This window comes from Pogoniulus pusillus, chromosome 6 (genome assembly GCF_015220805.1).
Source record: "Pogoniulus pusillus isolate bPogPus1 chromosome 6, bPogPus1.pri, whole genome shotgun sequence".
Classification (NCBI taxonomy): Eukaryota; Metazoa; Chordata; class Aves; order Piciformes; family Lybiidae; genus Pogoniulus; species Pogoniulus pusillus.
Genome location: NC_087269.1, coordinates 12,077,136 through 12,092,470, shown reverse-complemented (window position 1 = coordinate 12,092,470; position 15,335 = coordinate 12,077,136). Strand labels below are relative to the sequence as shown.

At 43.4% G+C, this 15,335-nt stretch overlaps 1 protein-coding gene across 1 annotated transcript in view; it reads left to right on the top strand.

The window, feature by feature from the left end:
- SORCS3 (sortilin related VPS10 domain containing receptor 3) overlaps positions 1 to 15,335 on the top strand; it is a 354,871-nt gene that overhangs the window by 315,739 nt on the left and 23,797 nt on the right. The window contains exons 17-20 of the mRNA XM_064144433.1: positions 634 to 747; positions 2,195 to 2,366; positions 10,324 to 10,510; positions 14,038 to 14,171. Coding sequence (XP_064000503.1) covers positions 634 to 747; positions 2,195 to 2,366; positions 10,324 to 10,510; positions 14,038 to 14,171 — 607 coding nt within the window. The remainder of the gene's footprint in view (positions 1 to 633; positions 748 to 2,194; positions 2,367 to 10,323; positions 10,511 to 14,037; positions 14,172 to 15,335) is intronic.

Genomic DNA, 15,335 nt, shown 5'->3' with positions numbered 1-15,335 from the left:
TGAAAAATCAATACTCTGAATTACTTCATCACATGATACCATACCATGTAATCCCTAGACTACCAAATTGGCTGTATTGTTTCAGTTTAGTGTTGAAAAAAGTCAGCTATATTTTTCTCCCAGGACAGTCATATGTAAATATGTATTCCTTAGTTAGTTGTTTAGGAAGTGATCCTAATGTTTTATATTCCTGACTGCTTCACTGGGAAAAAGTGGCATTAAACCTGGGAATTGGTCTGGATTATTCTCAAAGCAAAGACTGCAAAAAGCAAGCAAGCAAAATGAACCCAACATGTGAAATTATTAGCGATTAAAAGGAAAAGAAATTAACAGTACAATTACCTGTTTAAATCTCTGCCTGCATTTTGTTACCATATGAAACACAAGTCCTCCAGTTCTCTGCAAGGTTGGTAGCTCTGATGTTGTTGGGTATTGCATACCTTCTGTGAACTGTGTTCCTGCCTCCCAGATTACTCAAGCACTTTGTCTTGGGATGAGCCCAATACATGATGTTGTGCCCTCCATCTGAAGAGCCACCAATGCACATGTGCTTTGGGAAACAAAAATGGCACCCAAAACTGAGCTAAATCTACTGAATGAGTTCAGTGATTCACTCGTGATTTGTCTCCTTAGTGACTATGGGTACGAGAGGCACAGCAACAACCACTGTGTCCCAGCCTTCTGGTTCAGCCCATCCTCCTTGTCCAAGGATTGCAGCATTGGTCAGAGCTACTTAAACAGCACTGGGTAAGTGAATCTTGCAGTCTCTCTGGTTTTGCTGACCTTGCAGTAGGCAAGAGAACCTGCATGGTCTTTTTTCTCCACATCCAACCTGGCTCTCTTCCAGTCCTATTTGTGAGATAATGTTAGCAGCAGCATCTGTATGGAACATTGCCTCATTCCTCACAGACAGAGAGAAGCACATTAACATAAGTGACATGTAGATAGTGTATTGCCATTGAGTGATGTATGATCCCTGGAGCCTAGGCTCAGAGCTTCCCTTCTCTGCAATGTTAAGTCACGAAGGTCTGTCTGAGAGACAGCTGAACATTTAAAAGCACAGGTTCAAGGTGTTTCACATTGCTTTTCATTGAACCTTTTCCTATCTTACAATTCCTGCTTATGACAGCTTCTGGGAAGATGCAAATGAGCAATTTTTAACCCCTCCCCCCTTTTATTCCCTCGCCCTCTTCTATTTTCACTTTATATATACAAAGCCTTGTGATTTCAGACAAGCTGTCCTGTTTTTTACTGTTTTTTTCCTAGAACAGGTTGCAGGTGTTGGTTTATTATGGTAGTACCACCTTGAAAATGCCATTCAGTAATGTGGTGGATACTCTGAATGTCTGGTTGCACAAAATTGCAATGTGCCTTCTCAGCCACTTCAACCCCTGAAGACTTTGCGGGGCTGCGTCTGAGTCATGGATGCTCTGTGCTTGATTGTTGTAACAGAGTTGTTCATGGTTGGTTGATGCAGGAGGCTGAACAAAATAAGGCTGCTGGGAGCCTGAAGTCACTTCAGCTGAAAGGTCACTATAAATATGGAATGTAATTACAACAGCCTTGGCCAGTATGACTACTTGTAGCCTTCCTGGCTGATAGCAAGAGGAATAGTTGAGGTCTTTGTTGTCTCAACCAACACTGTATTTTCACAGTAATATTACTAGGAAGGGTTAATCCCCCTCAGCCACACTAGGAATAGCCAAGTGTCTTGCTAGTTAGCTAACCTCTTCCAAGATGAGCCAAGAGAAGAGCTATTCCTTGAATCACTTTTAAATTGGGCTGGACAAATTGTCTTGGCAGAGTATTCCTAGTGCCTTGTAGCAGAGTGGAGGCAAACAAAGTGTAATAAAAAGCATAATTAAAAAACTAGGATGCAAGGTGCAGTCCTGCAGGCACGGGGGCTTGGAGTTCTCTGCCTTTTAGCAGTACAGGATAATTCACCTCTGCAATATCTTTTCTCAGTGGTGCTGCTGAAAATCTCTGGAGAGAGCTGTATTGTGATTTGTTTGGCTTTCTCCAATGTAATAAAGCATTAGGTGTCTTTGGTTCTTCCTTGCAGTAAGGCACTCGCACAGGCAGTTAGCCTTTGAAAAAACACATGCATTAGTGTGGAGAAACTAAACAAAACCAAAACAAAGAAACTTTTCCACCCACCAGCTGAGCCCAATCTCCACTTGTTTCTGTTCCCCAGGTACCGAAGGATTGTGTCTAACAACTGCACAGATGGCTTACGAGAGAAGTACAAGGCCAAAATGGAGAAGTGCCCTGGAAAAGCACCTCGGGGACTGCACATCCTCACCACTGATGGAAAGTTGGTCACGGAGCAGGGGCACAATGCCACTTTCATCATCGTTATGGAAGAGGTGTGTTAGCGGTCTCGCCAAACCTTTCACTGTGTGACATGATTGATGTTCTTTTCCCTCTCCTGTCAGGCTGCTGAGAGGAAAATAGCAATGAAGTGGAGTCATAAAATGGTGACCACTCCTGGGATTTCGAATCACAGAAACATTTAGGTTGGAAAAGACCCTCAGGATCACCAACCAATAACCCTACTCTAGCAGGGGCAGCCTAAACCATATCCCCAAGCACCACATCCAAACAACTTTTAAACGCATCTAGAGTTGGTGACTCCACCGCCTACTTGGGAAGCCCATTCCAATGCCTGACCACTTTTACTGTGAAAAAATGTTTCCTAATATCTAGTCTAAACCTACCCAAACATAGCTTGAGGCCATTCCCTCTTGTTCTGTCACTGCCTAGGAGAAGAGACCAGCACCAACAGGGCTATACATGAAATGTACAAACTAGCCATGATGGGTCAAGCCAAAGGAGTGTTTGGACAGTTAACTTGTCCTGTAGTTGAGATGAAGCCAACATTGAAGAAAGACAGATCTGGTCCAAAGTAGCTGCTTGCTGCCTCTAGTGAATGCAGTTTATTGAGTTTGTGGGGCAGAAACGGTTTCTCTGTGCTTAATAATTCTGTTCCTGGGGTGAAAAGCTTTAGCTGAAGCTTTGTTGGGAAAGGTTAAAAACAGTGAGGAACATTTTCAGACTCATGAGGAGCAGTGAGGGACCTTATTGCTTTGCAATAGGAACTGAACCTCTTCAAACCATCTCTGAACACCTCAGCCTCTATTTCACTTAGTGGTATATTCCCTCTGCAACCAGTATTAGCTTAAATGATGCTGGTGCCTGAAGCATCAAAATATTGAGGCACTTCTGGTGATCTCTTTGAGTCAGATACCCCTCTGTTTGGCAAACGTGTACAGCCTGTATCACCAAGGCTTGTGATTCAGTGGAGAGCTGAGTAGCTGCATACACAGCTAGACTCATAACTTGGTATGCATTCAGGCTAAGAGGAAGGATTTTCAAACAACTGTAGAATGGAAGGGACCCTTGAAGATCATCTCATCCAAACCCCCTGCAGTGAGCAGGGACATCTCCAGTTAGATCAGGTTGCTCAGGGCCTCATCAACTTTGACTTCAAATGCTTCCAAGGATGGAGCCTCCACCTCAATCTTTGGGCTCCCAAGATTTTGCAACCTTTATGATTGTATGCCTTTGTGATTTCATTTTGTGTTTAGAGCTGTGTCTGACTGTGCTGCAAAAAGCCCTGCTGTGTTTGCAGCTGCTGCATTCCCCTGCTGGCTTCTACCTGTGTCATGGGAAATCGAATAGTAATTTTCCCACAATGGATTGCATTACATCTGTGTTCTGGTTAAACAGAAAGGTCAAATCACACCTCACTTCTAACATCTGTGGGTGTCTCAGTAGTGGCAGCCAGAGAGTGAGTTGGTGTGCATCAGCCACGGAGAAGTCAGGACGCTGAGACCTCCATACTCTCTTGCCAGCTTCCCAAACAGGAAGAGCCACAAGGTTGACTGGGGGACTTGAGCATCTCCCCTATGGAAAGAGACTGAGAGACCTGGGACTCTTTAGCCTGGAGAAGACTGAGAGGAGATCTCATCAATGTATACAAATATCTGAGGGGTGGGTGTCAAGTGTCTGGGGCCAATCTCTTTTCACTGGTCAGCAGCAGCAAGAGCTACAAATTGTAACACAGAAGGTTTCACCTCAACATAAGGAGAAACTTCTTTCCAGTGAGGGTGACGGAGAACCGGAACAGGCTGCTCAGAGGGGTTGTGAGGTCTCCTTCTCTGAAGACTTTTAAAACCTGTCTGGATGCATTCCTGTAGAGACTACCCTAAGAGTTCCTGACTTGGCAGGGAGATTGGTCTCAGTGATCTCTGGAGGTCCCTTACAACTTTTAAGCAGCATTAAGTCTCTGGGGAAATCATATTAGAAACAGTGCAAGCCCCTTCTCTTCCCCTTCCCAGCTGTAGCCTCCATTGGCAATTTAGACCTTTGAGAATACAAGAAGCTGTTGTAAGTCTAAGCAGCCATGAAGAAGTTTTTTTCTCATACCTTTTTGTTTTTCTGGGGGTTTTGTTGTTGGCTTTTTAAAACACACATTTCTATTAATTTAAATTCTTATACAGTAGCTAAATGTTCCATTGGGACCACACTAATCTGACAGGCCTCTTTACATACTTCCTCAGAGGTTCATGCATGCTGTGCTTTTATACAAAGTGGATTTCTTGTCTACCTGGCTGATTCTTTTATATTGGATAGACTTGACACGGTAAGACGATTTGTATAGACAGTGTGAGTGGGAGTTCAGAAAAGAACAGACATAATCTAAAAATTAGGAATCTAGTAGTAATTTATTAAGGAACTGAAGCGGAACTGCTGCCTACAAAGAATGATAAACAGATGGGGAATAAGACAGCAGTCAAGGTAGCTGAAGAGTAGAGTCTTTACAAGGCTTTAGAGATTGAAGAGACAGCTGAATAAATACGTGAGGGGGATTGCTCTGGAAAATAATGATAGTTAGAATAAATATTTCATTGAAACAATTTTTTTTTTTTTTCTAAGAGGGGAGGATCTTGAAGAAAATGTCTTTGCCAGGGAACAGCCTATTTCACAGAGAGTAGTGTGTTTGGTTTGTTTCTTAAAAGAATAGGCATTTTAAGCAAGAGAAAAAAAACCACTGAAATTTTGGGCAAAAGTAGTTCAGTCTTAAAGTGTGAACTTGAAACAATTTTTCATCAAAGTATTCTGTCTTAGTTGAAAGAAAAAATTCTCTAAGTCTTATTTTTTTACATACCTTGATGTGTGTCCCTGTACTTTCTGAGCTCAATTTGTTTCCTGGTAAGTTGTTCTGATCAGCACCTACTTCATTACAACTTCCTCTCGCATAGTCGTAGAGAGTAACGAAGTCTCCTCTCAGCCAGACTAAACAATCCCAGTTCCCTCAGCTGCTCCTCACAGGATTTGTTTTCCAGATCCCCTGCCAGTTTCGCTGTCCTTCTTTGGTCACACTCCGGCCACAAAATGTCCTTGTAGTGAACAGTGAAAGCTGAGCACGGTACTTGAAATGTGGCCTTACCAATGCCAAGTATAGGGGCACAATCCCTTCCCTACTCCTGCTGACCACACTGTTCCTGATACATCTCAGGATGCTGCTGGCCTTCTTGGCCACCTGGGCACACTGCCAACTCATGTTGAACCAGCTGTCAACCAGCACCTACAGGTCCTTTTCTGCCGGGCAGCTTTCCAGCTGCTCTGTCCCAAGCCTGTAGCATTGCATGGGGTTGTTGTGAACCAAGTGCAGGGCCCAAAACGTGGCTTTGTTAAAGCTCACACAACTGATCTCAGCCCACCAATCCAGCCTGTCTAGGTCTCTTCACAGAGCCTTCCTACCTTCAAGTAGATCAACACTCCCACTCACTTTGGTGTCATTTGCAAACATACTGAGGGTGCACTCAGTTCCCTCATCCATAAACAAGACTGGTCACCAAAACTGACTGCTGGAGAGCACCACTTGTGGCCAACTGGCAATAGAGTTTAACTCCTTTCCTCAGAACTCTCTGGGCTCAGCCATACAGACAGTTGTTTATTTAGCAAAGAGTACACCTCTGTAAGCCACGACCAGACAGCGTTCTCTAGGAGAATGCTGTGGGAGATAGTGTGGAAAGCTTTAAAGTCCAGGTAAGCAACATCCACAGACTTTCCTTCATTCACTAGACAGGTCGTCTGGTAATAGAAGATCAGGTTAGTCAAGCAGGATCTTCCTTTCCTGATCCTATATTGGCTCTGAACCCATCATCTATATATGCTCCACCCCACACTAAGTATGTGTTGGAGAAAACAGAGTCCTCCTGAAAGCAGTGGAAGTTTGATTTTTATCTTGAGAAGGCCAAAATTTCAAACACTTCTGTAACTTTGCTAGTGTGGATTCCAGCCAGGAAAACTTTCCCAGGCTAGTCTTGATGAGCAAATGACTTTGAAGGACTGTCCCATGGTAATAGTCCTCTCCATCCATTCCACTACCCTTTGCCTGATCGTTGATTTCAATGTACAGAGCTCCAATCTTTGTGCGAGGCTCTAGCTCATTCCCTTTTGGCAGTTTACAGGGCTTAAAGCAATAAAATGTTCCCTTTGAATATATATAGAGAGCAATGACTTTTTTTTTTCCATTTGTAATACTTCCATTTCATTTCCATTTTAATTTATATTCATAAACTCCACAATATCTGGTGTCATACATGGGACTAGCACACTTGTTTTAGTGTTTTATGTGCTGGATACAGAGGTATGGAAAGGAGAACAAAACATGATCAGTGTGATGGGCAGGCTTTGCTTTGAAGATCGATCTCTCATAATTGGGTTGAGAGATGTCTGCTGCTGTTTAGTCACCGAAGAACCTGTTCCTCCTTCTCCATTTCAAACCATCTAATTTCAGACAGAATCATATTGGAGAAGCAAGGAGGAAACCGAAATGTAAGGCATCAGAGAGAATCTGCCCTGGTAGGTACAAGAGATTTCAGCCTGAGGACACCAGTGATTAATCCGACCCAGATCAAATTTTCATCCTCTGTTCAGTGTCTTCCAGTTGAGATGAACTTGTGGTCTTAGCACATTCCCTGGAGAAGTGGTTCTGAAAGGTTTAACAAGCTATAGGATCCTTCCTATCAAATAATTGGGTATCCCTGGAGTGTAATTTTGACCCTACTAGAGAATTTTTTAGAGTGACTTAAAAAACCTGCCATCATAAGGATGCTATTGGCTACTCAATATTAGAGAGAGATATTAGTGTCACTGTCACTCTAGTCCTCTATGCTTTCTTTCTTAATTTATACTTGTATTTTTAATGTCTTAGTAGGACAGAGGTGAAAATGGAGCCCTGATGAAGTTAATAGACAAGACTCCCATGGCTCCGGTGGAGTGGGAACGGTGGAGCAGTGAAGGAGAGAGATCTATCATCTATAACCAAATATCCACATTTCAGAAACTACCTGTAATAACCCTAATTATATGGGCATGTGTGTGCAGACACATTCACATCTGAAAAATACCCTTTCAGCGTGCTGATTTGTTAATGCAGGCATAGCCCAACTCTGTGGAGTGTGCTGCAGCCATGAATATCTGTCCAGGGGACCTAATTCAGTGTAGTTTGGCTTCTTGTCTGTGCTCTCAGTTTTCCAACCAAAGGACAACATTAGAAGTGCTTTCAGGACTGGGACCAGTAGCAAAGCACAGCATCCTGCCTGTGTCAGTATTGTGATCGTCTCTTACACAGGCTGATGGCAGCTGCCAGTGAGACAGCAGCTCCTGTGAGTTTGGAGTCATTGGGAGGCCAGAGCTGGGACCCCTTGCCTTTCATCTATATTTCTGTCTTGCAGGAGCCTGTGTTGTGCTCTTTTGGTCCCAGTTGCCTGTCATTTGGGTTAGAACAGACTGAGAGCTATTTAATCATGATTTAGAAACCTCTTTTTCCATGACCCAGACAATATTCTACTTTATTCAGAGTGTGCTGGGATGACAAGAAGCCATACTCCAAAATGGGATCCACGTTATATATGAATATATTAGAACCATATGAAAAAAATCTAACAAATGCAAGGTTGTCAGAATTTAGGCTGCAAGCCATGTGTTTTGCTGCAGGCAAGTAAGCTTGTTAACTCAGCTCTGAAACTTTCAGAAACTCACAGGTGTGGTTGTCCCAAGCAATCTTTTTCCTTTGTCTGACTTTCAGTTTTTAAGCCATGATTTGTTTGTAACAATGTCTGTCTCAGATGCTTTAATGAAATCATAGAATCACAGAATCAACCAGGTTGGAAGAGACTTCCAAGATCATCCAGTCCAACCTAGCACCCAGCCCTAGACAGTCAACTAGACCATGGCACTAAGTGCCTCATCCAGTCTTTTCTTGAACACCTCCAGTGACAATGACTCCACCACCTCCCTGGGCAGCCCATTCCAATGGCAGCACTATAGGCTGGGGACAGAGTGGCTGGAAATCAGACAGACAGAAAGGGATCTGGGGGTACTGGTAGATAGTAGGCTGAACATGAGCCAGCAGTGTGCCCAAGTGGCAAAGAGATCCAGTGGCATCCTGGCTTGCATCAGGAACAGTGTGGCCAGTAGGACGAGAGAGGTTATTCTTCCCTTGTACTCAGCACTGGTCAGGCCACACCTTGAGTCCTGTGTCCAGTTCTGGGCTCCTCAATTCAAGAGAGATGTTGAGGTGCTGGAATGTGTCCAGAGAAGGGCAACAAAGCAGGTGAAAGGCCTGGAACACAAACTCCATGAGGAGAGGCTGAGGGAGCTGGGGTTGTTTAGCTTGGAGAGGAGGCTCAGGGGTGACCTTTGGAAAGATCTAGGAATTCAGCAGTCTTTTCCAGTGAGCCCAGTGGTTGTAGGACCTAGCAGGATTTGGGCTGCCCATGAAGGGCTTATGGGGGCATCAGAACTGTCTGTAAGTTACACAGTTGCTTCCTTCCCTTCGATCAGTATGTGCTGGAGCTTCAAGTTAGCTTTCATGCTGACTCTGTGCACTTACAACTCGAATGGGGTTTATAAGATGGCCATGAAATATTTCTGATTTTCATATAGAAAAAAACATCCCACTCTTTGGAATCTCTTTCTTATCCTTAGTGTATCTGGGTATTGATTTCAGTTTTGGGCTAGGAACATCTGCAAAAGGTAGTGGTTATCTTCTTCACCCATAGTGAATACAGTGGAGACTTTTTATGGAAAGAAGTTACTTGAACCAACACATCTTAAATATGTGCAGAAAGCTACAGAGATTTAATCTGAGGTGTGGCATTATTTTGACTCGGTGAAACCACTGCAGTGGGCTATAGCTCTGTTTAAATCAGTCTGTTTTTTGTTACTTTTATTCAGCTGGGGACACTAAAGGTAAAGCTTCAAGGAACTGAAATAACAGGCACTTCAACAGTTCAACTACAGTAGTTTAGAGTATGATTTAAATTAAAACAATGCAGCTCCTGCCTCCAGACAATACCTGCAATGCTGGAATCTCTTATCTGGGTTCTCTCCTTTGTTTAATAGCTGTCATTGACAGTCATCCTAGAATGGGACTTTCTCAGCATCTGCTTCATTCTCCTCTGTATTCAGATACTGTCTCAGTGTTGACTGACATTAAACAAAACTTGTCAGTCCTGGGTGTGAGATTCAACCTGTATAACTACAGCCATCCTGAAGTTATCTGTCTAGCTGAAGCTAGGTGTCTAGACTATCATCAGAGTACAGGGATGGATATTTGCAGATGGTAATTCATGTCACCTGCCTCAGTTACCTTAGGATAGGATGTGTTGGTCTATTGCTGTCTTCTTTCTCTTTCACTCACTACACAGGAACTTTAGAAAACAATCTTCAGCTAGAGTTGGAGCATCTCACTGACTAGGTTCTGGTTCTTTGGAACACATTGGAGAGCCACTTCAACCACTGTCCTGCCTCCAGTATTCTCAGCACTCCCATGTGCATGTGGAAATTGCTTTCCTCTTAGTATCTAGCCTACCATCAGTGTGGTGCCTCCCACCTCACTGCATTAGATGGAGGCACTTGTTGAACACCACCCATTCAGTGAAAGACTGTGCAACCCCCTGGCCACTTCAGTGACACATAATCCTATTGCATTAGATAATTAAAGTATGGTGCCTTTGATACATGTGTGTTTGGCATTCCCCTCCCCAAGTCTCTAAAGCGAAGATGGGGGAATGACATCTCTTTACAGGTATGAATGTCCAACTATTCTCAGTATTGCTTGTATATAATTACCTGGTGTTGATTTATGTCTGGCCACTCTGAGAACCGAGAGAACAAAGCTCATCTTTTTTGGTAAAACTGTAACTTTGTATCCATGCTAATGAAATGGAACTGGGGAGTAGGATGGTAAATAACACAGATCACTCTTACCAGCCCACTGTCATAATCTAGCCTTCTGTCTTGCAGGGTGATCTCCAGAGGACCAACATTCAGCTTGATTTTGGAGATGGCATTGCAGTATCCTATGCTAATTTCAGCCCTGTTGAGGATGGCATCCGGCACGTGTACAAGAGTGCTGGAATCTTCCAGGTGACTGCATATGCGGAGAACAGCCTGGGCTCTGATACTGCTGTCCTCTTCCTGCATGTGGTCTGTAAGTATTTCAGGCTAGTAGACAACTTGGTGAAAACCTGACCTCACTGAAAATCCCTACAACTTCAGTGGAGCCACAGAAAATACTCTAATGGGGTACCCTGGGTGCCTTAGAATGCCCCTAATGGTTTTCACAGCCGTGCCTGTCAGAATCTCTTCTATCCTATAACTTGAGCTTTCCTGCTGAAAGGAAGCCAGCCAGAAATTTCCAAAACTCAAGAACTCTTTTTTTCCCCAGTTTTCAATTTCAAGCTCTCTGTGTGAAGGAATAAATGTTCTTTGAAACTTTTATTAGGCTCATAATTCCCTCAAAGTCAATCATGGCTGCATTTAACAACCTGTTATTAGAGCATTAACTGTTTTTTCCTTCACCTTGGGCCATTAGCTGACAAAAGTGATGGTTACTTGGTAATAACAACCACCTTTATATGGATTATCTCATTTTTCTCATAGGAACTATTTTTTCATGGTGAAAATCTTAGAGCAGAATGCAACGAGGGACAGTTGCTTGGGGTGATTGTACTACTCTGCTTTATTCTTCTTCAGCCTTTCAGATCTTTCCTTTGACTTACAGCATTCTTAGGTAGCCAACTTAACATTGTTATCTCTAGGGAAATATTTTGCAATCATTTAGGTTCATGATAACACTGAAACATGATGATACCTCAGTAGCAAACTTTTAATGTATTTGGATGTACTAGGCAATATAGTGAGGTTTGACCTTCAAGCTCAAGTGTACAGTCAGAAATGACTGCTATATAAATCACTTTTTATTATACAGTATGTCTGGTACTGCAATCCTGTGCTGACAAAAAAACAAACTAGAGAAGGAAACTCCTTGCCCTCAAGCCACAGTAGTTTTCCACTCTACAGCTTTAACCAGTCTTCTGTCCACTTTTCACCTTTCTGGAATCACTGTCACGCTGCTTGTCTCTTCATTTAAAAGAAGTGAAGACATTAGTGGTTTTCCTCTTGCTGTCATAAAATATTTTGGGGGAACTGCTATGCAGAGTACTTGCTATGGACAAATCACCTAATGTGATTTGCTGCTGGAAACACCTTGGGATGGAAAAGAGAGAAAAGAAAAACTTCTAAGAAGCCAAAAGTAAGAATACTATCCCATTGTGCTCAGAGCTGTATGATCTGGTGGCAAAAGAACACCCCTTGCTTTCCAAAATTCTTGTAGATGGAGAAGTGATTAATGTGATTAATGTCCCCATTTAATGCTTGAAGAGTTGAAAGGTAACACAACAAGATCATCTCAGTTAAAATCAGCAAATTTCCTGTTGCCTCCCAGATTTAATGTCTTACAGAAAAAGAAAATCTCACTTCTTTTTTGGTTCATCCTTTTCTTCTCACAATGATAATCTCTGTTTGCTGTGTTTTAAAAGGTACCATCCAGAAAGACTCAATAACTCTGTGCAGCATTTATCAGCTGAAACTCAGTATCTATAAATATAACAAAAATAGACAAGAAAGAAAACAATGGAGGTGGTAAAAACTTTAAACCAACTAGCAAACATATTTTTTTACATTTGTTGCTTTCCCTGAGGGGAGGATCTGGTGTTTTAATTCTAGATTTCATGTGCTGCACCCAACCTGGATATTTGCACTCATTAGATGAACTTTGATTTGATATTATGTTGGTTTTTTAAAAGTCTTTCAGAAACAAGTTATTCAGAGTGCTAGATGCCTTCATATGCCAATACATACATCTTTCAAGTATTTTCTAGTGGTGGCTGACCCAAGTAGCTTCTCAAGGTCAGGGCAAAGTCAAAAAGACACAAAGGTTTTCCTTCTGGAAAACTGTCAGGTTATATTTAATCAAGTCATAAATTCCTCATATATCATCAAATCATAGAATCTTGGAATCAAACAGGTTGAAAGAGACCTCGAAGATCATCCAGTCCAACCTATTACCCAGCCCTATCCAATCAACTAGACCATGTCACTAAGTGCCTCATCCTTGAACACCTCCAGGGATGGTGCCTCCACCACCTCCCTGGGCAGCCCATTCCAACATCAAATCACTCTCTCTCTGAAGAACTTTCTCCTAACATCCAGCCTAGACCTCCCCCACTACAACTTGAGACTGTGTCCCCTTGTTCTGTTGCTGGTTGCCTGGAAGAGGAGACCAACCCCTACCTGGCTACAGCCTCCCTTCAAGTAGTTGTAGGCAGCAATGAGGTCACCCCTGAGCCTCCTCTTCTCCAGGCTAAACAACCCCAGCTCCCTCAGCCTCTCCTCATAGGGTTTGTGTTCCAGGCCCCTCACCAGCTTTGTCACCTTTCTCTGGACATGTTCCAGCACCTCAACATCTCTCTTGAACTGAGGAGCCCAGAACTGGACACAGGACTCAAGGTGTGGCCTGACCAGTGCTGAGTACAGGGGAAGAATAACCTCCCTTGTCCTACTGGCCACACTGTCCCTGATGCAGGCCAGGATGCCGTTGGATCTCTTCGCCACTTGGGCACACTGCTGACCCATGTTCAGACTGCTGTCTACCAGTACCCCCAGATCCCTTTCTGTCTGTCTGATTTCCAGCCACTCTGTCCCCAGCCTGTGGCACTGCTTGAGGTTGTTGTGGACAAAGTGTAGAACCCTGCACTTTGCCTTGTTCAGTCTCATCCCATTGGCCTCTGCCCACCCATCCAGCCTCTCCAGGTCTCTCTGCAGGGCTCTTCTACCCTCCAGCAGATCAACACCTGCTCCTAGCTTGGTGTCATCTGCAAACTTGATGATTGATTCAATCCCCTCATCCAGATTATCAGTAAAGATATTGAACAGAACTGGGCCCAGCACTGATCCTTTGGCAGCACCACTTATGACTGGCTGCCAACTGGATGTAGCACTATTCACCACCACTCTCTGGGCCAGGAACTCCAGGCACTTCTTGACCCAAATCAGGGTAAATCTGTCCAAGCCATGAGCTGCCAGCTTTGCCAGGAGCTTGTTGTGGCAGACAGTGTCAAAGGCTTTGCTAAAGTCTAGGTAGACTACATCCACAGCCTTCCCCACATTCACCAAGCAGGTAACCTGATCATAAAAGGAGGTCAGGTTCATCAGGCATTTTGGCTAAAATGCTTTTCCCACAAATCTTAGCAGCTCAGGGGGTATATATTCAGGAATGTACCCTCTTTTTCTTGTCTGTCCTATCCTTCAAGTTTTCAATAGCAGCTTGCCCTATCCAATGCAAAGCAACTTCATTATTCTCCATCAGACTACATTAAAATTTCTTCTAGACACAGTGCTGACTTTTTCTGAAATTAAGACAGTAGGAAATGTGCATTTATGGCTCTCCTAGGACTGAGAGAGGGGGAGAACATGTATGATTTTATATGTATTAATCTGACATCTTTTTCTGTTGCTCATTGTCTGAGGAATGTCTCTTGTATTGCTGGAAAGGAGTATCACTGCTGACATGAGACATTTGGTTTATTTAAAGGAAAGGTAGGTCCTTGCTGTTCACAACTGCTCTGGGAGAATTTAAACTTAAAGCCTCTAGTAATGAACTCTCTCTTCCCACAGGCCCAGTGGAGCACGTCCATCTGAGTGTCCCCTTTGTTGCCATCAGAAATAAGGATGTCAACATCACTGCAGTAGTTTGGCCCAGCCAGGCAGGCACACTCACCTACTTCTGGTGGTTTGGTAACAGCACCAAGGTACAGCTGCTCTTTGGTTTATTTCCACTGATGTGTTGCACCAGGCCAGGAACTCTCTCTCCACCCTAATAAAAAATCCCTGCCTTTGCTTGTTTTCTACAAACCATTGCCATTATCTGAGCTGCAACATTTGTGGGTTTATATCCTCCTGTCTCATGTTGTTCTTAAAAGTCATTACTTTTTTTATATCTGGTTGTTATCAGCCATAGTGAGCTTCGAAGGCCACTGTTATTACCAGTGTTCCCTTGCAACTTAACTAAATTATACACTACTGTATATGGGATAATGCTGCCTTTCAACACAGTGTTTAAAAAAATGCCAGTGTTCAAATAACCCTGGGGGGGTTCCATTATGTACCAGTATGCAGTATATAATGCTGGATACCAACACAATACTTTAAAGCTGTTGGTGTTCAAATAGCCAGGTTTATGTAGAACTCTGAGCTAGACTCTGAATGAATTGTTTGTGACCATTCATGACTCTTCTTCAGAGTCTTGTATACATTAGAGAGGGAGATGAGTCTTTTCTGTGGTGAATTATGAGTCTTTTCTGTGGTCAATTTTCACATGATTGGCAAAATTTACTACAAAGAGAGCTTTTTTAAATCAGTAAGTGAAGCAAAACCAAGTTGTCTTCATGCTTTCAAATGGAATCTTACATGAGCCAGGAGAGAAAAAAAATTAATTGAAAGGCCAGTTATAGAAAAAACTTTTAACTGCCCTTAAATCCTGGAGTGCTGCCTCCATCTCCGGAGCCCTCAGCACAGGAAGGAGATGAACCTGCTGGAGCAGGTCCAGAGGAAGACCACCAGCATGACTGAGAGACTGGAGCACCTCTGCTACAGGGACAGGCTGAGAGAGATGGGGTTGTGCAGCCTGGAGGGGAGAGGGCTCCAGGCAGGCCTAGGGGCAGCCTGCCAGTACCTCAAGGGGCTGCCAGAAGGCTGCAAAGGGAACGTTTGCTGAGGCCTATAGGGACAGGACAAGGGACAATGGTTTGAGATGAGAACAGATTGGATTTAGATTGGATGTGAAGGACAAGTTCTGCACCATGAGGGTGTTGGAATGATACAACAGGTTGACCAGCAAGGTGGCTGGGGGCCCTGGAGATATTCAAGGTCAGGCTGGACAAGGCTCTGGGCAACCTGACCTAGTTGAGGATGTC